General features: G+C 21.9%; 2 protein-coding genes across 6 annotated transcripts in view; one reads left to right on the top strand and one right to left on the bottom strand.

Annotated features, from left to right (window-relative positions):
• Positions 1 to 7,772, top strand: part of LOC127284956 (protein phosphatase 1B) — a 28,781-nt gene extending 21,009 nt beyond the window's left edge. For 3 of the 4 annotated variants that reach the window (XM_051310687.1, XM_051310686.1, XM_051310688.1), the window contains exon 5: positions 505 to 1,409. In XM_051310687.1, coding sequence (XP_051166644.1) covers positions 505 to 592 — 88 coding nt within the window. In that variant the 3' untranslated portion in view covers positions 593 to 1,409. Of the gene's footprint in view, positions 1 to 504; positions 1,410 to 6,944 lie in introns of those variants that run through there. The other variant, XM_051310689.1, reaches the window with a different exon arrangement.
• Positions 7,773 to 11,349: 3,577 nt separating this feature from the next.
• Positions 11,350 to 22,605, bottom strand: LOC127284939 (myb-like protein X). 2 transcript variants are annotated; one of them, XM_051310665.1, is made up of 4 exons: positions 22,368 to 22,605; positions 21,643 to 21,823; positions 17,572 to 17,849; positions 11,350 to 16,798 (listed from the first exon to the last, which is right to left on the bottom strand). In XM_051310665.1, exons 1-4 carry the CDS (start codon positions 22,411 to 22,413, stop codon positions 11,697 to 11,699), a joined length of 5,607 nt encoding a protein of 1,868 aa, XP_051166622.1. In that variant the 5' UTR covers positions 22,414 to 22,605; the 3' UTR covers positions 11,350 to 11,696. The 2 variants fall into 2 exon arrangements, with proteins under 2 accessions (XP_051166622.1, XP_051166623.1); XM_051310666.1 differs by having other exon boundaries at positions 11,350 to 16,789.
• Between the last annotated feature and the right edge of the window lie 521 nt (positions 22,606 to 23,126).

The following is a 23,126-nucleotide window of genomic DNA, read 5'->3' as shown; positions in this document are numbered from 1 at the left end:
AAATACTTTAAAAACAATAATTTTAATTTACTAATTGCTTAAATAGTTAAATTATTGAAGAAGTTTATTGAACTTTTTGTAAATTATAAAATTTGCAAATAGTTTTAGTTATCTTTTTTTTAATAAATAACAATTATTATGGATATAATAGAAATAAATCAATATTAAAAGAGATGTTTTTAATTATTCAATTATCGAAGAATTTATTAAAAATTTTAAAATAAATAAGTTTCTTTTAATAATAATAATTTAAATTATATTTTTGAAAATAATAATTGAATTTTCGAATATTATTGAATTAAACGAAATTGAATTTTGAAATTTATATATTTTATATTTGAAATTTTGTAAAATTTGATTGAAACCTTTGAAAATAATTATTGAAATTTATAATCTTATTTGTAATAAAAATTAATAAAAATTAATAAAATTTTACAAATTTCTCTTTATTTTCAATATAATTAAAGAAATATAATATTTAAATATTTTCGTTTTTGTTCACAGGCAAACGTTTATTGAACGTGTATTTCGAAAAGTTTGTCCCAGCAGAGCAGACAGCGTAAGTTTTGGATGCGATTATCCTTCGTTATAAGTAAAACTCTCCTGTCTTTTTATTATAAATTTATAAATATAAACAAAAAAAAAAAAAAAAAATCCGTGCATCAAATGTACAACTACAATATCATCAGTTGCATACCACTCACATTTTTCAGATAACATGTCATTTGTGAACAAAATTTTTTACAATAGTTATGCCTCCTTGACATTGAATTTTATAGAATTTCTTCACAAATTCATGTCTGCTTATTGAAAATAAAAAAATAGAAAAAGGAACAAATTTAATTAAAAAAAAAAAAATCATACAGTTACGGTAAAGATTTTTTAAAATTCTCTGAATTCTTTCCAATAATAATAATAATTACACCCCTCCCGCAAAAAAAAGGCAGACATGAACTTTAATTTCAAGTTATGCTTGTAATGAAAATTATTGTTTATTGAATGAAAGACAAAACTAAAATAGAGGAGAAAACAAAAAATCGAAAGTCCACGTAAATGTCGTATTATTGTTACATTGATAAGTTTTTCGAGAATTTCTTTTTTTTGCAAGTGCATTGCGGAGATTAATTCGATATTTAATTATTAATGAATTTTATAATCTCTGCTCATATGCATATTATGAAAAAAAATAAACTTTTATCATTTTACGTTAATTTCGACGACAGTACAACTATAAATAAATAAAAAAATAAATATATATATATATACAAATCATATATTATTATATACAAAGCAATTTATCATGAGGGTTTGCGAGAAATTATTCATCTCAGAGAATTTTCATGATCCCGAAGGAGAGAAAGAAAGAGAGAAAAAAAATCCTTATCAATGTCCGTAAAAAAAAAGAAAAACTTTCAAATATATAACACGGGATTAGAAAACGATTAGTTAGAGATAAATTCGCTACGGATTTAATAGACTTGTAAGTAAATAATAATCCTCCCAAAAAATATTGACTTGATTATTCCAGAATTACATTTCTTGCAATAATTTGCATAAAAGAAAAGAATTTTTTTTTAATTTACATTTACGTTTTTAAATTCAAAAATATTTAAATTAATTTCCCTTTCTTTTTCATTGTAGATACTTTGAAAAATAACAAGAATTGTAATTCGTGGAAATTTATAGTCTCTGCATTGCAAATTCCCTTCCCCCTTAGATTTAGAAAAGTAGACTTGTTGAATTTTATATATAAAAAAAAAAAAATATTGTCTTAACGAACGATAACAAAAAAGAAAGCAGTTTGTTGCCTTGAATCTTGAAAAAAAAAATTCTTCTCTCTTACTTTTCAAGATTTGAGACGAGACTCGCCGAATGAGTGACTTGAGTTCCTCGATAATATATTGTTGCACCACTGCGATTTTTATGACATAATAATAAAAACAAAAAAAACATAATATTGAAAAAAGGGGTAAAAAATTATTTACAAAAAAAAAAAAGTGACATGAGAGCATAATACCAATCGAATTACCGATTTGATTTATTGCAACCCCCCTGATTAACGACGACAAGTTTACAAATTTATAAAAACAAGCTTAAAACAATAAAAAACTTTCAAATCTCGTACTGTATTTTGTGCGAGAATTTTGAAATTAATAAAAAATAAACTAAAGACGTGTACAGACCGATGAGTGTTCGGAAAAAAAAAAAAAATGAAATAATATGAAAAATGATGTAGATAAGAAATTAAATGACTTGTTAGGCGCGAATAATATTGAGAAGGAAGAATTTTTATGTCTTTTCTTTAAATATAATTTCCTTAATAATGGAAATTCCGAATATTTCTATCCTCTGCCATGTTGACAAAAAAAAAAAAATGCGTAATGTAATAATGTAACAATAAGTATACAACACATATACATATATATTTTTTTCTAGTTGTAGAAAATTGCGCTCAGATTATTAACATATTATACACATACACAAAGTGAGATTGGTCACTTTTTCCTCTTTATTGTTAATTTTTCAACAAAAAAAAAAAAAAAAAAAAAAAAAAAAAGTTTCTTTTTTCGACTTTTTTTTCAACGAAAAATTTCTTTGCAATTTGAGGCAAACTTTGAGCGCATTTACATTTTTAAACCCTTCTGTGTCTTTTTTTTTATTATATTATATTTTTCCTTTATAAATTCTTCCAAATCCATTTTTCATATAGAGATTTTGATTTTCCTTAATTCGATCAAAATTACACTAAATAATCATTTATTAATTTTTAAATGGAAGATGTATTCGAACAATTTTTTACTTTAATTTTAATTTTTAATTTTTATATTCTCTTTATATGGGAAAGAAACCAATAAAATAAATTAATATAAAAAAAAATCCATTAGTATAAATGTAGGAAACAATTGTTTTTAATTAAAATTACAGGCCTCGGATTATACGACTTTTTTCAACTTTTTTTACGAAATTTTTAAACAAAATACATTTTTTTTAGTATACAATGCAGATCTTCATTATTTTAATTATTTAACACATTTTTTACTAAAAATTTTTCTCTAAATTAATTATTTTTAAAAATTTTAATGAAATGCTTCACAAATTCAATTATCTTAAACTATTTTTCAATTAAGAAATTTTATGAAATTCAACAATTTTTTACAATTTAAAACAAAAATCAAGTAAAATTATTAAAAATTTCAATTTAAAACATACAACAGTTTTAAATGATTTTCATAATATTTTTCGAAAATTCAATTATCTGAAAGCATTTTTCAATTTAAAAAAATTTTAAGTTCAATTTTTGTATTTATTTTTTAATAAATTCTTCAACAACAGAAATCACAAATAAATTTGAATTTAAAATCACTTGAATTTAATTATTTTCAAAAATTTTAATTTAAAATCTGTATAAATCTTCTAAAATTTAATTATTTCTAAAATTTTCCATCTTAAACTTTCTGAAATTTAATAATTATAATTTTAATTTTTATACCTAATATTCTTCGAAAATTCAATTAAAATTTTTTATTTAAAATTTTTCCAATTCAATTTTTCAATTAAAAAATTTTAAAGTTCAATTTTTGTCTTTAATTTTTAAGACATTCTTCAATAACAGAAATTACTAAAAAAAATTCAATTAAAAATCACTTTAATTCAATTATTTTCAAATTTTAATTTAAAACCTTCTAAAATTTAATTATTTTTAATATTTTCCATCTAAAACTTTTTGAAATTTATTAATTTCAATTATAATTTTTTCGAAATTCAATTATTTTTAATGATTTTTGTAATATTCTTTGAAAATTCAATTATCTGAAAGCATTTTTGAAATATAAATCGACTAAAACGACTTTTGTTTTGTGCCTGAAAGTCGATCCGAGGCCTGATTTTCCTTAATTCGATCAAAATTGCACTAATTTATCATTTATTAATTTTAAATGGAAGATGTATTCGAAAAATTTTTTACTCTAATTTTAATTAAAAATTTTTATATTCTCTTTATAGGAAAGGAAACAATAATAGAAATTAATAAAAAAAAAAGAATCCATTAGTACAAATGAAGGAAACAATTATTGTTTTCAATGAAAATTAATTACAATAATAATTATTATATTCAATTATTTCACATTTTGATAAAAATTCAGTTAATCAAAATTTGAATTTTTCAATTCAGGCGAAAATTATGTTGAAAAAAAAAATATTACATTGTTTCCTTACCGAAAATATTCTCGTTTCTTTGAGAGAATTTTTCACAAATGAAAACGTGTCGGAAAAATTGACCATTTTCATTTTTTTCAAGCAAAATCAATCCTGTATATACATGTACATCATTAATGTCTACATTACAATTTTATCATTCTTTTTGTCTCAAACTTTTCTATATTTTTCATCGATTTTTCTCCTATCCGAAAAAATAGCTTTCAAGAATTTTCTCCCAATTGATATTTTATAAGAAAAATATTGTAAAATATTCGGAAATTAAAATTTTTTTAAATGAAAATTTCTCTTTTGTCAATAGTTTTTTTTTTGTATTAAAACTCAACTTTTCTCTAATTTTCTTATTTGTGTAATTAACAATTAACTGTTATTTTTATTTTTTTTTATTTTACATAATTTTTTATTTAATTCTATTTATAATTTGCCATAGTTTTTTTTCCAATATTCAAATATATGTTTTGAAATTTGATTTTACAATTTATCTTATTCATTATTTAATGCTATTTTTTAAGTTATAATTAAATAATCTATATTAATTCTTTATTATTTATAAGTTTTTATATTAAAAATTTATTAATAATAACAATAAGGAACATTGTAAAAAAATATTTTACTAAACAATTATTATTAGGAATAGAAACGACTTTTTATGAAAAATCAACTAACATGAAAAAATTAAATGATAATATTTAAAGACTTAAAAAAAAAATACAGAATAAACTTAATGGCAAATTGTCTTTTGTAAACATACAAAAAATTAGGTAAATAAAAATTATGTAAAATAAAACTAATAGTAAGTTGTTAATTGTTCATATTGGAATTTAAATAATTTGAAAATAAAAAAAATTTCATTTGTTAAAAAATATTTTTTTTCAATTTTTATCCATTTTTAATTTTTTTTTTTAATCTTTTTTCTCATATTTTTTAAATCGTTTTAAAAAAGACATTTTACCAAATGAAAATCTGTAAAATAATTTTTGTATTAAAAACTGAATATTAAAAAAAAAAAAAAAAATTTGTTAAAAATAAATGTCATGGAATTTTTTGTAAAGTTAAAGAAAACACGTGTTACGCATATCAGAATTGTAAAAAAAAGTGTTTGAAGATCTTTTTAATTTTTTTTTTTTTTGTACGAATATTTTTTTTATTACAATGGATCTAAAAAGACGCATTAAGTATATATATATTGTGAAAATTTTTCTATAGAAAATAAATTTATTGACAATTTCCTCCTCTGACTGTCGAATATTTTTTATTAAAAGATAAATTTTTTCCCAATACGGAGAGAAATATTAAGCTTTAATGTAAATTGAATTTTATTAATTTTGCTTTCTTCAATAAATAATTTTTATTTTGAAAAAAAAAAATTTATTTGATTCAAATAATCGGTTACTTGACTATTATCAAATAAATATTTATTTGTATCAAATAATTATTATTTGAGTCAATAAAATGGTATTTATTTCAAATACAGAAATTATTGATTCAAATACAATTTATTTAATTTAAATAAAAATTCTTTGATTCAAGTAAATATTTATTTGATAATAGTCAAGTAATCGAGAATTTGAATCAAATAAATTTTTTTTTCCTGTGTATGTTCGTTTTAAAATGATGATGATAATAATGTTAGAAAATTTTTCGAAGCTTTCTATTTGCTTTCTTTTTACAATGATACCAAAGTATAATTAGTTTTAAACCATTTAATAAAATATAGAAAATGAGATTCAATGCTTGACAAATATGGTGTAATTTTGATTTGTCAAGCAAGAAATGATTTTTTGATTTGCATTTATTAGCGCTTGTCAAAAGAGATGAAGTTTTTGTACACTTTTTAAGATTATATATATATATAGCAAATACTGAGTGTAGAAATCGTGAATATTGTTATTATTATTATTATTATTAATTTAGAAGCTGTGGAATGCTCTGATTTATTGTTCGCAATAATCATTAACGTAAATCAAAAGTAATTTTAATACTCTTTAATTTATTGTTAAAAGCAATTTTTTTTTTACATTTCAAAAGTCATTCTTCTATCCTTTTTCATCTTTTTTTCTTTTTTTCTGTCAAAAGAAATAATATCTACATTGAATGTAAATTTTTTTATAATCTGATTTGGAAATATTTAATATTGTACACTCAAAGAAAATAATTTTGAAGGCTTTAAAATTTTTTTTAATTCTTGTTTAAAAGAAATTTTTGATCTTTTTCTGTAAAATGGTTTAATTTTAATTTTTTTTTTAAGAATCTCGTTTGTACTTAATAGAATTTTTTTTTGTTTGCACAATTTTGGAAAATTATTATTTCGAATTCAAAGCCTTCAAAATTTAAATGAAATTATTTTGTAAATAGAATGTCAATTTTTAATGATTATTTTCAAATTCGAATAAACGTGATTTTTTTAAAAAGTTGTTTCTTTTTTTTTTTGATTTTTCGAGTTTCATTAAAAAAAAAATATATATTCCTAAGAAAGACTTTTTTAAGTAAGGAAACAAAAAAAATCCTTCGTAAAAAATGATAAATGGATTTATAAATATATGACGAGAACATGAATAATTATTATTATTATTATTATCCTGAATCTGCGAATTTAAAATTATTTTGTAAACGTCGATTTTTTTAGATTATTTTGGTGATTAAAAAACAAAAAAAGCAATCTGAAGCTTTTTTTTCGAAAATCCTGCTCAACACTTGTATTAAAAGAAAATTTTTTATATTTTTTTCAGCTGCACTGATTCAAGAGATTTACTTGCACCCATGGCTAATAAATTATTAACTTGGAGAAGAAAAATGTGAAAAAATAATTTATTAGATCTACACGTTCGAAGATCGGTACATGGAAAGAAAAAAAAAATTGTTTCTTTTCGATGAAAAATTCAGCGATCCAACCGCTGAATTGAAAAAAAAAAAAAAAAAAATTTTTTTAAAACAAGAATAGAGCAAATCGAAATGTTTATTATTGGCTATAGATTTTTTGTCATAGAGGTATTTTCATGGTAAATTTGTTCTCAGTGTAGAAGGATTGAGCAGAATTTTTTTTTTTTATAAAAATATTATTAAGAAAAAAAAAAAAACCCCTTGAGTCCTTCGCTATCAAGCACGGCACAACCTTTACTTAATTAATCAATTTGTACACTTATGAATTTTAAGATTTTATTTTTAACAAAATTTGGATTTTTTTCTTTTATTGTCAAAAATGCGATCTTCTTTTTTGGAAAATATATTTTTTTTCGGATTTTATTGAAACGTTTTTGTGGTAATTGACTGCCAATTGCAGATTGTAATATTCACAAAATGTGTGTCTTCGAACTAAAATTGATTTGAAACTTTTAATTTCTATCGATGATGTGGTAAATTCTCTTAATTATATGTATATTACATTAAGGTTGTTGAGAAAAACAAAAACTTATAAATTTAATTAATTTTAATTCTTACAATTTATTTTGTATTCGAAACATTGGAAAATGTAAATTGTTCAACTTTGCAAGAGGTATTTCAATTGAGAAGGGTCTTCTTAAAAAAAAAAATAATAAAATACAAATTATATAATAGAATTGAAGTAATTAAAATGACCCAATTATTTTATATCTGACTTTTGTAGATATAAAAAAGAAGAAAAATATATTTATTTTCGTATTCTTCAACAACAAAGGTAAGTGCTAAAAAATAAAAATTTTTTCTAGTAGAATTTTCTTTGCTGTTTTTTTTCGAAAATTCGGTGCAAAAAATTCTAAAAAATTAATTTACTATATATTATTGGCAATTTAAAGATTTAATTTTAATTTTTTTTTTGCGTTCTTTGGATAAAAGTAATGAATAATAAATAAATAATAATAATAAAAATTAATAATAGTAATAGTAAAATAAATACTTGCCAATTTTTAAATGATATTTTATTCTTTTAAAATTGATGATTTTTTTTACTGGTAAAATAAGAAGGGTGTCTAACAACTGCTGGGAAAAAAAATTCCCTGACTTTTCACTCACCTGAATTACACTAAAAAATTTTTATTTTAATACAATTAAATCATTTACCTGTCTATTATCCACTAATTTCATATATATTTGAACCAAATAAATAATGTTTCGTAAAAAATATAATATTTAAGTTAAATAAATAAACTAATTGGGGACGTATAAATATTCTCAAAATTTAATTTAAAAGAATTTTCACGGCGTCAAATCTTAAATTATTAAATTTTTATTTAGTAAAATTATATGAAGCAGATTTTCTAGTACATTGAATTTCAAATTAATACAATTTCAATTTAATGGAATTTATGTTAAGAAAAATTGCATAAAGAACAATTTTTTTTAACAAAATTGTTATTTTAGTAAATTTCGATTTATCAAAATATTTACTTAACAGAATTGTCATTTAATAAATCCACAATTAACAGAATTTCTATTCAACAAAATTCTTAATTAACAAAGTTTTTATTAAAGAAAATTTTAATTCGTACTAATTCTTATTTAACAGAATTCTCATTTAAGAAAAATTCTACCTAATTCTTTTTTTGTCAATTTTCATAAACATAAATTTTGTTAAATTGAAATTATATTAATTTAAAATTTTAAAAAAAGGATTAGAAAAAATGCTTTATAAGAGTTCTGCTAAATAGAAATTCTTTTAAATCGAATTTTAGTTAAATGTAAATTGAAAATTTTGCATAATATAAAATCCACTTTATACAATTTTGCTAAATAGAAATTCGATAATTTAATATTCGACGCCGTAAAAATTTTTATAATTTAAATGTGGGTATTGGCATTAAATAATAAATTATTCGTATTAATGAATAATTTACTTTATTTGAAGTTGAACCGATAAAATAAAATTGTAACAAATAATTTTTATTTATATTAAAAAACCAAATATTTCACTGAAAAAAATTAATTAATTGTTATCCAAGTTTAAAAAATCATTTATTTGATTCGATAAATAGTAGTAAATAATTATTTACTTAATGAATATAAGATATATCACATGCTTAATAATTGAGTGTGAAGGCCAACTTTTAAATTTGCATTTGCTTTGGGAAAAAAGTAAAAAATTTTTTGAAACTAATAGTTACTTTAATTTATTCATAAAAAATTCCATAAAATTAAAGAAATTCCCTGACCGTTAGACACCCTGAATAATTTTATTTATATTTAATTAATTAATTTTTGTCTAATTCCTTGAAAGATTTCTCTGATTTTTTCTCTGGAGATTCATCAATCGATTTTGTATTACTGTTATTTTGTTTATTATTTTTTTTTAAATATTATTTAATTAATAAACTAGCAAAATTAAACGCACGCAAGCGCGCCAAATTGAGTATTTAATTGTTTGTTATAAAGAAATAAAAAATTAATATTATCAATAATAATTTAATTTATTAGAATATTATTACATATTAAATGATAATAATGAAAATTATATGTTTACAGGCCTCGGATTATACGACTTTTTCCGACTTTTTTCAAAAATACGACTTTTATCGACTTATTTTAATAAAATGCGACATTTTTTTTTTACATTTGAAAAAAATGTAAATAAAATACATTTTTTAGTATAAAATATAGATCTTCTTCACAGCTTCTTCAATTCAATTATTTAACAAATTTTGTACTAAAATGATTCTTCACTAAATTAATTATTTTTAATAATTTTAATGAAATACATTACAAATTCAATTATATCAAAATTATTTTTCAATTAAAATTTTTATGAAATTTAACAATTGTTTATAATTTAAAAAAAAATATCACAATAAATTTGCATTATTTTTTAAAAATTTCAATTCAAAATAAAAAATAAAATTCAACTATTACCCGAAATTTTAATTCAAAATCAATTAAAAATCCAATAATTATCCAAAATTTTCAATTTAAAATTTAATTATTTACCAAGTTTTTAATTTAAAATGAAATAAAATTCAATTATTTTCTAAAATTTTTATTCAAAATTAATTATCCAAATTTTCAATTCAAATTCAATTATTTCCCAAAATTTTCAATTGAAAATGAACTGAAATTCAATTATTTTCCAAATTTAAAATCAAATAAAATTTCATTATTCTCAAAAATTTGAATTCAAAATTAATTGAATTTTCAATAATTTGAATTTAAAAGCATCTAAAATTTAATTATTTCTAAAATTTTCCATCGAAAATTTTTTTTTTTTTTGAAATTTAATAATTTCAATTATAACTCTAAGGAAATTCAATTATTTTTAACTATTTTAATAATATTCTTTGAAAATTCAACTATCTGAAACAATTTTTCAATTAAAAATGATTTTCAAATTATTGTATTTTGTCCGCATTTTCTAATAAATTTTTAGTGAAATCATTTAAAATTTTAATTGCAAAACACTTAATGTTTCAATTAATTTCAAAAATCTCAATTTTAAATCTTTGAAAATTCAATTAAATTTACAAAATGTTTTCCAAAAATTGTTTGATAAATTATTTTTAGTTCTGTAAAATTTAATAATTGTTTGAAAATTAACAATATCTTTTGAAATTTAATTATTTCTAAAAATTTCAACTTTAACCCTTCGAAAAGGATTATTATTAAAAAAAAATTTTATTCAAAAAACTGTAAAATATTTTTGTTAAAATAAAAAACAAATCCACTTTTTTTTGGAATATAAATCGACTAAAACGACTTTTTGTGTCTTTAAGTTGATTCGAGGCCTGTGTTTTTATAATTAATATTTAATAGGTATTCGTTGGCCCCTGGTACCTTAAAAATTAATTTTTAAAAATAAATTTTTTTCAAATTACTGTCTTGTACAAAATTTCCTGGCGCATCTTTTTTTTCATCATAAATTTTTTGTATTTGTATACAATTTTTGAATGAATATACAACTTTAAAAAAAATTTCGTTGGTAAACGTTGTGTACTTCAGCTTCGTGAATTGAATTTTCGAATTTGGAATTTTAAAGAAACTTATTCCGAAATTTGGAAACACAATTATACAACTTTGGCAAAAATGAGAAAAAGAATTGTCAAAATTTGTCACGTCATTACTATTCAAAAAAACACGTGAAATCAGAAAAGGCCAACTTCAAGTTAGGACAGAAGGACAGACCAAGCATTTTATTATTATATAATTTTGATTAGGAAATTAATTTAACAACAATAACTATAAATATTTTTATTAAACACGAATTCTTTTTACAGGCATTTTACTTTTGTTAACTACATAATATCTAAGAAAAATGTAAATTATTTATTTGGTAAATGTACATTTTATTTTAAACGTATTAGAAAAATATAGTTTTTGTTTTTGTTTTATAAATGAATGCAAAAATTATTTATTTTAACCAATTAAATCGATTTAGTCACTAACTAACAATTATACAACTATTTTTACTTAAAAAGTCACAAAATAATAATAATAAAAAAAACAAAGTTTTAACGTCTAAAACAAATTGGAATTAAAATACAATTATTTTGAAATTCGTATTCGTATTTTTCGTCGTATCTTCATTTTCTCGGATTAAATATCATTTTTGGTCTTTCACTGCAGATTTGTTTTAATTTTCTTTTCAATGTATTTGAACTCGATTCTTGATTTTGTTTCTTGCGTTCTTGTGAATTAATTTTAATCATTTCCTGAGGTAATTGTTTTCCAATTAGTGTGTCGTTTTTCATTTTATTTTGCTTCTCATTTTTCTCCTTGTTTTGTTTGGAAATATTTAATGCAATAAGTTTTTCTTGTTTTGTATCAAAAAAGAGATTTTTATTATTTTTCTTTTTTATTTGAAATGAAGCTTTTTCTTTCTTTTGTTTTTTATTTAATTGCATCTCAATTATTTGCTTCCAATCAAATTGCTTTTCTTTATTCTTTTGTTTTTCATTTTCAAATCCCATATTTTTTTCTTTCACTTTCAAAAATTCTTGTTTCTTTTCAATTGAAGAATTTAATTCATTTTTTTTATTCGTTTTATTTTCCTTTATTTTCTGTTGAGATAAATTTTTATCTAATTTTTGACGTTTTTCCGGTAGATTTGCAATAATTTCGGGTGATAATCGTTTTAAACCTTCAGATTTTGTTTTTTTCATAAATTTCTTTTCAATTTCACATTCCTCATCTGAATATTCAAGTTTTTGTTTGACATTTTTCTTTTTTTTCAATTTATTTTTTTCTTTGTTGATTTTCTCAACTTGAAATCCGGTATTTTTCTCAATTGAAGTTGTTGATAATTGTAAATTGAAATCTTCAATACACCAATTGTCATTTTTATTGAAAAGTTGAGTTTTATTTTCTTCTTTTAGTTCTTTTTTTGATTCTTTATTCTTTGTTTCTTTTGTAAGATTCTTTTTATTGTCAATTTTCGCCTTTTTTGTATTGTAACTTGTATCAATTGTTTTTTCACTTTTTACTTTGTCTTTCTGTTTTTCTTCCGTTACTTCTGTTTCTTTTTCAATTTTTAATTTCTTCTTTTTAGAAGTTTCTTTTTTCATTAAATTTTCAACTTCTTTAGTCTCGTCATTTTCTGCCGTTAATTCTTGATTTATTTTTGATTTTCTCTTCTTCTTTTTTCGTTTCTCAAAATCTGTAGCTTCAATTTCTTCATTCTTGGTCTTCATTAGAATTTTAACTTCTTTATCCTCTTGATTTTCTTCAGTCACTTCTTGATCAATTTTCGATTTCTTTTTCTTTTTTCTATGTAGGGTTTCTTCTTTTTGTTTCTCGGAAACTTCTTCTTCTTCTTGATTTTCTTTTGCAAGTTTCGAAGTTTTCTTTTTCTTTTTTAATTTTCCTAGTGTTTCTTCGTTTTTCAACTCCTCTGGATTTTCAATTTCTTTCTCCTCGACTTCATTATCTTTCTTCGATTTCTTCTTTTTCTTCTTTCGTTTCTCGGAATTAGTTTCCGTTGGACAAAATTCGGTTTCTTGTACTGTTGTGATTTTCTCAAAATTCTCTTCTGTTTCAAGTATTTCATGTTCTGTTTCACTCTCTTTTCTCTTCTTCTTTTTCTTTGATTTTTTATCCTTTATTACAGTTTCTATTTCTTCTCCTGGTTCCTCGATAAATAATTTTGATTTCTTTTTCTTCTTTTCCTTCTTTAAATTCACTTCTGAGTCCACAATTTTTATTTCTTCTTCTTCTTCTTTGTTCTTTAATTTCTTCTTCTTTTGACTCTTGTCTTTAGCGAAAGAATTATCTTCATTATTATCAATTTTTCGTTTCTTTTTCTTTTCTTTGACAAAACTTGAATCGTTATCGACACTGTCATTTTCAAATTTATCTAAAAATTTCGGGAAATGAGATTTTTTTGTTAATTTTTCCTCATTGTCAACATCATCATCATCATCATCACTGCTTGTTTGATTCATTATAAATGCTGGAAGTGTTTTCTTTCGTTTACTTTCCTTTTTCAAATTATCGTCGAGTTTTTTGAAAAATGGTGAATTTGATTTTGTCGATTGATGAATAAAATCTTGAACTGAAATTTTATTAATCGTCTTTAGAGGACTTTTTGTTTTTTCAATTACATTGATTTTATCCGAAATTTTTTCATTTGAATGTAGTAAAATCTTTTTTTCTTTAAACAATTGATTTAAGGGAATTTTCTCTTTAAAAATTTCAATTTTCCTCACAATTGGACGATTTATTTTTTTCTCTTTTTCATTGGTATTAATTTCTTCAATTTTCTTAAACGGTGATAATTTTTCTTGTTTTTTGCTGTCAGCAATGATTTCTAAATTTTTTTTGGGTGATTTTCTAGTAATTTTCTCAGGTGATTTTTCCACTATTTTTTCTGGTGATTTTTCCATTATTTTTTGTGGTGTTTCGCGGTGTTTTGTTGGTGATTTTTCCATTATTTTTTGTGGTGTTTCGCGGTGTTTTGTTGGCGATTTTTCCATTATTTTTTGTGGTGTTTCGCGGTGTTTTGTTGGCGATTTTTCCATTATTTTCTGCGGTGTTTCACGATTCATTGGTGATTTTTCAATTATTTTCTGCGGTGTTTCGCGATTCATTGGTGATTTTTCAATTATTTTTTGAGGTGTTTCGCGATTCGTTAATGATTTTTCCATTATTTTTTGCGGAGTTTCACGATGTTTTGGTGATTTTTTAATTATTTTTTCCGGTGATTTTTCTAATGCTGTTTCATCAATTAGTTTCACTGAAGAATTTTTGTCTAATTCCTTGAAAGATTTCTCGGATTTTTCCTCTGGAGATTCGTCAATCGATTTGTCTGAAACATTTTTAGTTTCCATTTCTTCAATAAATTCAATTGACAATCTTTTGTGTTTATTTTCATCCTTCTGCAAAATCGTAATAGGAGAGTCATTGTTAGATTTGTTTTTCGTTTTCGTTTCACTATCATCGTCGTCATCCTCATCATCATCATCATCATCGAGGAGAATAAAATCATCTTTAGATTGAGTGGTAAATTCCTCGGCAGTGACGTCTTCGAAATAAAACAGTGCGTCGTCATCTTCCGTTGTCTGCTTTTCTGGCGATCCTGCAACAATAGAAGATCTTCTATTTTCCAATGATGGAGAAATTTGACTTTCAAAATTTACTTTTTCTAAATCTATTTTAAAATCGTTATTCGACCCGACATTGTTCGTAGAAATATTCTCTTTTAAATTTGAATTCGAATTTTCCAAATCATTGGATTTTGATTTAGAAATTTCTTCTATTTGAAAACTTTCAGAAATTTCCGATTCATTTGATTTATTTTCTATCTTTTCCTCTTGCTGAGAAATTAATTTTAATTTTTCCTCATTCAATGATTCATTTTTTGTATTTTCTTCGTCATTTAAATCAAAACTTTTATTTTTATGAGAATTTTTCACTTCAATTGATAATTTTTCTGGACTTTTTTTAATGCTAACATTTTCGTCAATAGTTTCTAATTCATTATCCGAATTTGTATTGTCTGTTTCAATTGCCGAATCTTCTTTATCGTCAATTTTATCAGCGATTTTTTTCAAAAATTCCGAATTTTCTTCTGCTGCCGGAACATTTAAATTTTCACTGTCCGATTCACTTTCATATGTCAAATTTAAATTAACACTACTTTCTTCTTCACTGTGAGGTGTATCAAGAATTTTGCAATTTTTAGGAGATTTTTTCACACTATTTGAATTATACGAATCGTTAGATGGAGAATTTGATTTTTCAACAGAATTTTTAATTGGCGTTTTAATTGGCGTTTTAATTGAAGAATTTAATTTTTCAACGGAATTTTTAATTGGAGAATTTAATTTTTCAACAGAATTTTTAATTGGCGTTTTAATTGGAGAATTTGATTTTTCAACAGAATTTTTAATTGGCGTTTTAATTGGAGAATTTGATTTTTCAACAAAATTTTTAATCGGCGTTTTAATTGAAGAATTTTTTTTCGGTGAAATTTCCAATTTTTCAGCATCATCATCAATTAAAGAATTTTTCTCTTGTTGACAAATATTTCCAGGAGAATTGGAAATTTTCGGTGATTTCGAAATTTTTCGCATCAATCTTGGACTTTCTTTGCTTGGAGTGTTTGCAACATTTTTTGGACTCTCGTAAGATGAAAATTGTTTCTTTGGACTCACTTCTTGAAATAATTTCACGGGAGATTTAAGTGTTTGAGCTTTATCCACTTTCTCTGTAGGCTCAACCAAAAATTGATCAATTTCTTTGAGAAAAGAATCTTCCTGTGTCGATGGTGATATTTCTTGTTCATTTGCCTGACTATCTGCATTTGAGAGAAGATCATTGGATTTTTCTGTTTCCGATTCACATTCAGTTTCGGGAATAATAGAACATTCCGTGTCTTGAGCATTTGAGACTGTATCTTCGGATTCTGAAGCAAGAACTATTGTTTCTATTGTTTTTTGAGAATTTTCCTCCTCATTTTCCTTTTCTAATATTTTTTCTTGTATTACATCTTCTTCTATTTTTGTTTCAGTTTCTGTTTTTTCTGATTCATTTTCTAAATTATCGATTTCTTCCTCAACATTGTCAGTTATGTGTCCAGCAATTTTACGAACTAATTCTGCCGATAAACTGTTTCTCTTCTTTGGAAGTGAAACATTTGCATTCACTCCCTCAGTGATACTTCGTCTCTCGTGAATTTTCTCCGTTCGTTTTGAGAAAAATAATTGCTTCATTTTCACATACGAGGCGTTTATTTTGACTTTTTCTAAAACATCTTCTAAAACAACAACAACTTCTTGATTCTCAATATTCTCCTTCTCCTTTTCAGTCGTTTTCATATCACAAACATCAATTTCTTCGTCGCTATCCTCGTTTTTAGCCACTTTAGAAATGTCATCGGGTTTATTTGTCAATCCACAAACATCAACGTCAGAATCACTGTCAATCTCGTGTATTGAAGTTAAATTTTTTTTCACTTCGTCAAGTGGTTTTTCCTTCAATAAATCTTTTGTTGTATTTTCCGTGAGTTTATCAATTGATTTATTACATGAATTTGATGAGTCGATTAATTTACTTTCATCACAGCCATTTGATTGATCATCCTCAGATGCTTTAGTGTCATTGGGATTTGATTTTGAAGGACTCATCTTGTCCTTGTTTATGGAATCAACTTCTTCGATATCGCCAATTGTTGCGGAATCTGATTCAACTGAGAAATATTGTTTTATTCTTTTACACGAATATATCGATATTAAAATTTATAAATTTAAAAAAAATAAATAAAACAGAGAAATAAATACTTATAAAATTTATTTTTATATCTGATCCACATATAATTAATATATTTCTATAATATTATAAAAAAACCAAATTATTATTTATTAATCTTCATAGTGAGATAATAATAAATTTAATAATAAAAACAACCAACAATTAATTATTGAAATATCAATTTCATTTGATTTTCAATCTAAATAGACAACGAATCTCTTTTTAAATTATTTTAAGAATTATAATTTAATTTTGCATAATAAAATGATTTGTTTTTATTATATATCTCTCAGAAAGTCAATAATTAATTTGATATATATATATACCTGAAGTTCTAAACGTTTAAATGAACGAAAAATTTGTTTCTAAATTTCAAATTTCATTATAAAATATAGCTTTCTGTATTCGAAAATAAATTAATATGTTTACTGTACTTTTTTATTTATTTTTTAATTATTCTTATTATAAGAATAATAATATATAGCTAGATAAATAATTTATTAAAGAATAATAATTTATTATTACGTTTTTTTTTGAACCTTCAAAACTTGAGGCACATAATTTAATTTAATAATTTTATATAAAATTCAACAAAAATGATTTATTAAAATTAAAAACTTTGCAATTTAATAAAAATAAAATAATAGTTTATCATTTGAAGTAAGAATGATAAAAAATATATATATAAATTTTGAAGATTTGATAACTCACCAGAAATCTCATCTTCTATTACTATAACTGGAACTTCGGTACTCTGACAGGTTTCTTCCTTCAAATCTTGAGTTTCCTCAGCAAGAGAAGGTTGAGAAGGTGCCATCGATAACCGTTTGCGAGACCTTGTGGGAGTTCCGAAATGTGTCCGAGTGGATAGATTGGATAGAGAAGATTTCAAATCATCATCAGACATTGTCACAGAACTTGCTCTCGTTCTGCGAGTAACTCTACCTGGTGTTATCGTTTTCGTTTCCGATCCACATCGAACATCCCGTCTACAAGCATTTTTTTTTAATTAATTTTTTTTTTCCTTTTAGAGCTATATTGCATTATTTTTTTTAATATTGATACATTTTTTTACTTATTCATTGCTCTCTAACATTAAAAACTTTTAAATTCAAGATTATTCACTCTAAAATAATTACATTACATATTTTCAAAAGTTTTAATGAAATTCTTTTTAAAAATTCAATTATTATCAAATTTTACGAAATTTCAATTACAACTTTTTTTTTAATTCACTAAAAATTCGAAACTTCAATTATTTTCAAAAATATAATTTAAATTATTATTTAAAAAAACTTAATTAAGTATTTCATAATTTTTAATACATTCTTCGATATTGAATTATTTAAAAATGAAATTTTAATTTTAAATCATTCAAAAATAGAAAAAGTCAAAACATTTTATTGCAAATATTACAATATTGATTTATTTCTATTAAATCTATATAATTATGTTATTTATTAAAAAAAAAAATAAAACTAAAACTCTGCGAATTTAATCATTTTAAAAAATTTCAATAAAACTTTTTCAACAATTTAATTATTTAAGCAATTATCAAATTAAAATTACTGCTTTTAACTAATTAATTTTAATTTACACAAAATTTATTTATTTGTAAAAATTAAGTTTTTCAAAAATTTAATTGTATTATTAAAATTTTTGATTGCAACTCTTTGAGATATCAATTATTTCAAAACTAGCAAAATTAAACGCGCGCAAGCGCGCCAAATTGACTATTTAATTGTTTGTTATAAAGAAATCAAAAATTAATATTATCAATAATAATTTAATTTATTAGAATATTATTACATATTAAATAATAATAATGAAAATTATATGTTTACAGGCCTCGGATTATACGACTTTTTCCGACTTTTTTCAAAAATACGACTTTTATCGACTTATTTTAATAAAATGTGACATTTTTTTTACATTTGAAAAAAATGTAAATAAAATACATTTTTTTAGTATAAAATGTAGATCCTCTTCCAATCTTCTTCAATTCAATTATTTAACAAATTTTGTACTAAAATGATTCTTCACTAAATTTATTATATTTAATAATTTTAATGAAATACATCACAAATTCAATTATATCAAAATTATTTTTCAATTAAAATTTTTATGAAATTCAACAATTGTTTATAATTTAAAAAAAAAATATCACAATAAAATTGAATTATTTTTTAAAAATTTCAATTCAAAATAAACTAAAATTCAATTATTACCCGAAATTTTAATTCAAAATCAATTAAAAATCCAATAATTATCCAAAATTTTCAATTTAAAATTTAATTATTTACCAAGTTTTTAATTTAAAATGAAATAAAATTCAATTATTTTCTAAAATTTCTATTCAAAATTAATTATCCAAATTTTCAATCAAAAATGAACTTCAATTAAATTATTATCCAAAATTTCAATTAAAATTTAATTATTTCCCAAAATGAACTGAAATTCAATTATTTTCCAAATTTAAAATCAAATAAAATTTCATTATTCTCAAAAATGTGAATTCAAAATTAATTGAATTTTCAATAATTTGAATTTAAAAGCATCTAAAATTTAATTATTTCTAAAATTTTCCATCAAAAATTTTTTTTTTTTTGAAATTCAATAATTTCAATTATAACTCTAAGGAAATTCAATTATTTTTAACTATTTTAATAATATGCTTTGAAAATTCAACTATCTGAAACAATTTTTCAATTAAAAATGATTTTCAAATTATTGTATTTTGTCTTCATTTTCTAATAAATTTTTAGTGAAATCATTTAAAATTTTAATTACAAAACACTTAAAGTTTCAATTAATTTCAAAAATCTCAATTTTAAATCTTTGAAAATTCAATTAAATTTAAAAAATGTTTTCCAAAAATTGTTTGATAAATTATTTTTAGTTTTGTAAAATTTAATAATTGTTTGAAAATTAACAATATCTTTTGAAATTTAATTATTTCTAAAAATTTCAACTTTAACCCTTCGAAAAGGATTAATATTAAAAAAAAAATTTTTTATTTAAAAATCTGTAAAATATTTTTGTTAAAATAAAAAACAAATCCACTTTTTTTTGGAATATAAATCGACTAAAACGACTTTTTGTGTTTTTAAGTTGATTCGAGGCCTGTGTTTTTATAATTAATATTTAATAGGTATTCGTTGGCCCCTGGTACCTTAAAAATTAATTTTTAAAAATAAATTTTTTTCAAATTACTATCTTGTACGAAATTTCCTGGCGCATCTTTTTTCTCATCATAAATTTTTTGTATTTGTATACAATTTTTGAATCAATATACAACTTTAAAAAAAATTTCGTTGGTAAACGTTGTGTACTTCAGCTTCGTGAATTGAATTTTCGAATTTGTAATTTTAAAGAAACTTATTCCAAAATTTGGAAACACAATTATACAACTTTGGCAAAAATGAGAAAAAGAATTGTCAAAATTTGACACGTCATAAGATTACTATTCAAGAAAACACGTGAAATCCTAACTTCAAGTTAGGACAGAAGGACAGGCCAAGCATGTTATTATTTCAAAATATTGAAATTAAATTTTTTCCCAAAAAAATTTGTACCTATAAAATTTTTCATTTACTTTTAAATATTTTCCTAATTTTCAATTGAAAATCTTTTAAAATTTTATCATAAAAAAAATTAACTACTGACCTTCGAAAATTTAATGAATTAAAAAAATGTTAACAAAAATTCTTTGAAATTTCAATAATTTGCAAAAATTTTTAATTAAAAATTCTATAAAACCTTCAAATTCAATTATAGTTAAAAATTTATAGAAAAAAAAATTTTCAGCATTTCTTTACAAAAAATTCCAATTTCAAATCTTCTGAAATTCAATTAATTCTAAAAATTTTTAGTAGGAACTATTAGAAAATTTAAGTATTTATAAATATTTAAAGTTTTTCGCAAAATGAATAATTTTTAATAATTTTAATAGTTTTTCAAAAATTATGTTATTTCAAAAAAATTTTAATCAAAAATTTTCTAAAAATTTAATTAATGTTTGAAATTTTAATAGAAAAAATTTAGGAGTATAAATTTACAAAAAATTTAAATTTCTAAAAATATAATCTGTTAATCTTTAAAAATTCAATTATTTTTGATATATTTTCATTTTTTTTTCATCACATTTAATTCTTTGAATTTCTTCTCTTAATTTTAAATTTTAACCGTTTATCTTCAAACTGAGATTTTTATAGTATTAATTAAACTATAAATATTATTTTATATAAAATTTTAATAATTCCTAAAGTTTTGTATTAAAATTCAAAGTGATTCAAATATTTTCAGAATTTCGTGAAAAGTACTTTGTATCTAACCATTTAAGAATTTTATTTCTTGAAAGAAATGAAATTTTTTAAAATTTTCACACTTGATTGTTCAAAAAAAAAAAAAACAGCCTAAAAAATAGTCGATGAAAAATAATATAGAAATTATGAAAAAAAAATTGTTAAAAAGAAGCGTAAAAAACTCTGTTAATGAAAAATAATAGAAATTATGAAAAAAAAATTGAAATTTTTCAAAATTCCCACAATTGATTGATTGAAAAAAAGCGCAAAAAATTATCTATCAAAAATAATAGAAATTTTGCAAAAATTCTAATTAAAAATTTTCACATATTACATTAAGTCATGTAATTAATACTGTCGAAAAAATGTAATAATAATAATAATAGTAATAATAATAATAATAGTAATAATAATAATAATAATAATAGTAATAATAATAATAATAATAAATAATAATTTAACAATATTTGAAACAAACCTTGTATTTTTAACAGTTTCCGTTTCAGGTTCTACTGTTGAAGACCGACTTCGGCTTCTGGTAGTTCGGGGAATTTCAATAACTTCAGAGGTATCATTTTGTTTGCTAATACGAGAACTACGTCGTAAGGGCAATTCTGCGACTGAATAAAGTGATCGAGTTCGCCGACCTGTAATTGGGGCTAAATAAAAGAAACATTAACTATTAAAAAATATTTTCAATAAATCGAAAATATTTTTATTCATTTATTTGATGTAACAAATTTGACAAACAGTATTTATAGATTTATTACCATATTTTCTATGGTCATATTTTCTAAAGTTTACAAAGAAATCAAAATCACGGCATGAAATTAAAATAAACAAAAAAATAAAAGAAAGACAAAACGTGTATAGATGGAAACCTAACCTCACTTTTTAAAATTCGCTTAAAACTTATTTTCAACAATAATTTAAAAAATGAAAAAAAACAACTTCTTTATAATTAATAAAAGTGAATAAAATAGTTATTAAAAAAACTGTTATTCAAAAACATTTTGCTATAATGGTAATTGTGTGCTATAAATATTAAATTCGCACTTCCAAGTTGTATAAATTATTATTACTATCCATTTATTCAGTTCAAATAAATTTTAATTTTATTGAATATTTAATTTTAGGGGGAAAAAATGCATTTAGTTTTTTTTTTAAACATATTACTATATTGTTATTGCAAAATAAACGAACCTTTTGCATCCTTTCCATCTTCATCCAATTTCATTGATCGTCGCATTTTTAACAAATGCTATTTATACATGCATTCATGAAATTATTAACTGATTTTAAAAATCACAAAAGTATTTTAACATTAGTTGAATAAAAAACACGTGCACATGCAAGATCTGAATACTATTGTATAGAGCAAAAAAAAAAAATTGCCGGTAACAAATTACAAAAAAAAACGAAAGAAGATTGCGCACGCAGCGGAAGGATACATACAATATATTTGTCAGGTTAGTTCAAATTATTTTTAAATTGGGAGAGGGAAAATTCAAGATGGACGTGAATGTAATGAATTTTAAAAAAGTTCCCTATTTTGAATTTTGAAAATTCGTTATAAGAGACCTCAAAAAAAAGTACCAATTTTCAAAAGAATTGCAAACAATTTTTAAAAAAACCTTCCTCCATATTGTGTCCGACATTTTTAATTTTAAAAAGCCCCGACTTAAGCTGTCTCTACAATGGAAACGGAAGATACAGACGTGAAACGCGCGAAAATGCCATGTTTTTAAATAATCAAACTATTAGAAACTTTATATAATAAATTATTATTATTAATTACATGATGATAATTGTTGTTATTCTTTTAATTTTAATAAAAAAAAAGGCAGGTAGGTGTGATCGTACCTTTAAGTGTCCATCGTCTTTTAGCGGTCATTTTTTGTACTAGATTTAAAGTGTTATTTTACTTAATGTATAAACTTCTTATCGTTTTACTTATGAATG

Source organism: Leptopilina boulardi, unplaced genomic scaffold, assembly GCF_019393585.1.
Source record: "Leptopilina boulardi isolate dan_hultmark-lab unplaced genomic scaffold, ZJU_Lbou_2.1 LbouV2_327, whole genome shotgun sequence".
Classification (NCBI taxonomy): Eukaryota; Metazoa; Arthropoda; class Insecta; order Hymenoptera; family Figitidae; genus Leptopilina; species Leptopilina boulardi.
The sequence above is the reverse complement of the archived record's forward strand: the minus strand, read 5'-3'. Positions and strand labels throughout refer to the sequence as shown.

What these genes read in the sequence shown, in the direction of transcription:
- LOC127284939 (XM_051310665.1), bottom strand. Translation starts at nt 22,413, where the DNA reads ATGCGACGATCAATGAAATTGGATGAAGATGGAAAGGATGCAAAAG. An exon ending in AGATGGAAAGGATGCAAAAG is followed by an intron (nt 21,824 to 22,367) that starts GTTCGTTTATTT and finishes TCTTTTATTTAG; the next exon opens with CCCCAATTACAGGTCGGCGA. An exon ending in GAAACTGTTAAAAATACAAG is followed by an intron (nt 17,850 to 21,642) that starts GTTTGTTTCAAA and finishes AAATGCTTGTAG; the next exon opens with ACGGGATGTTCGATGTGGAT.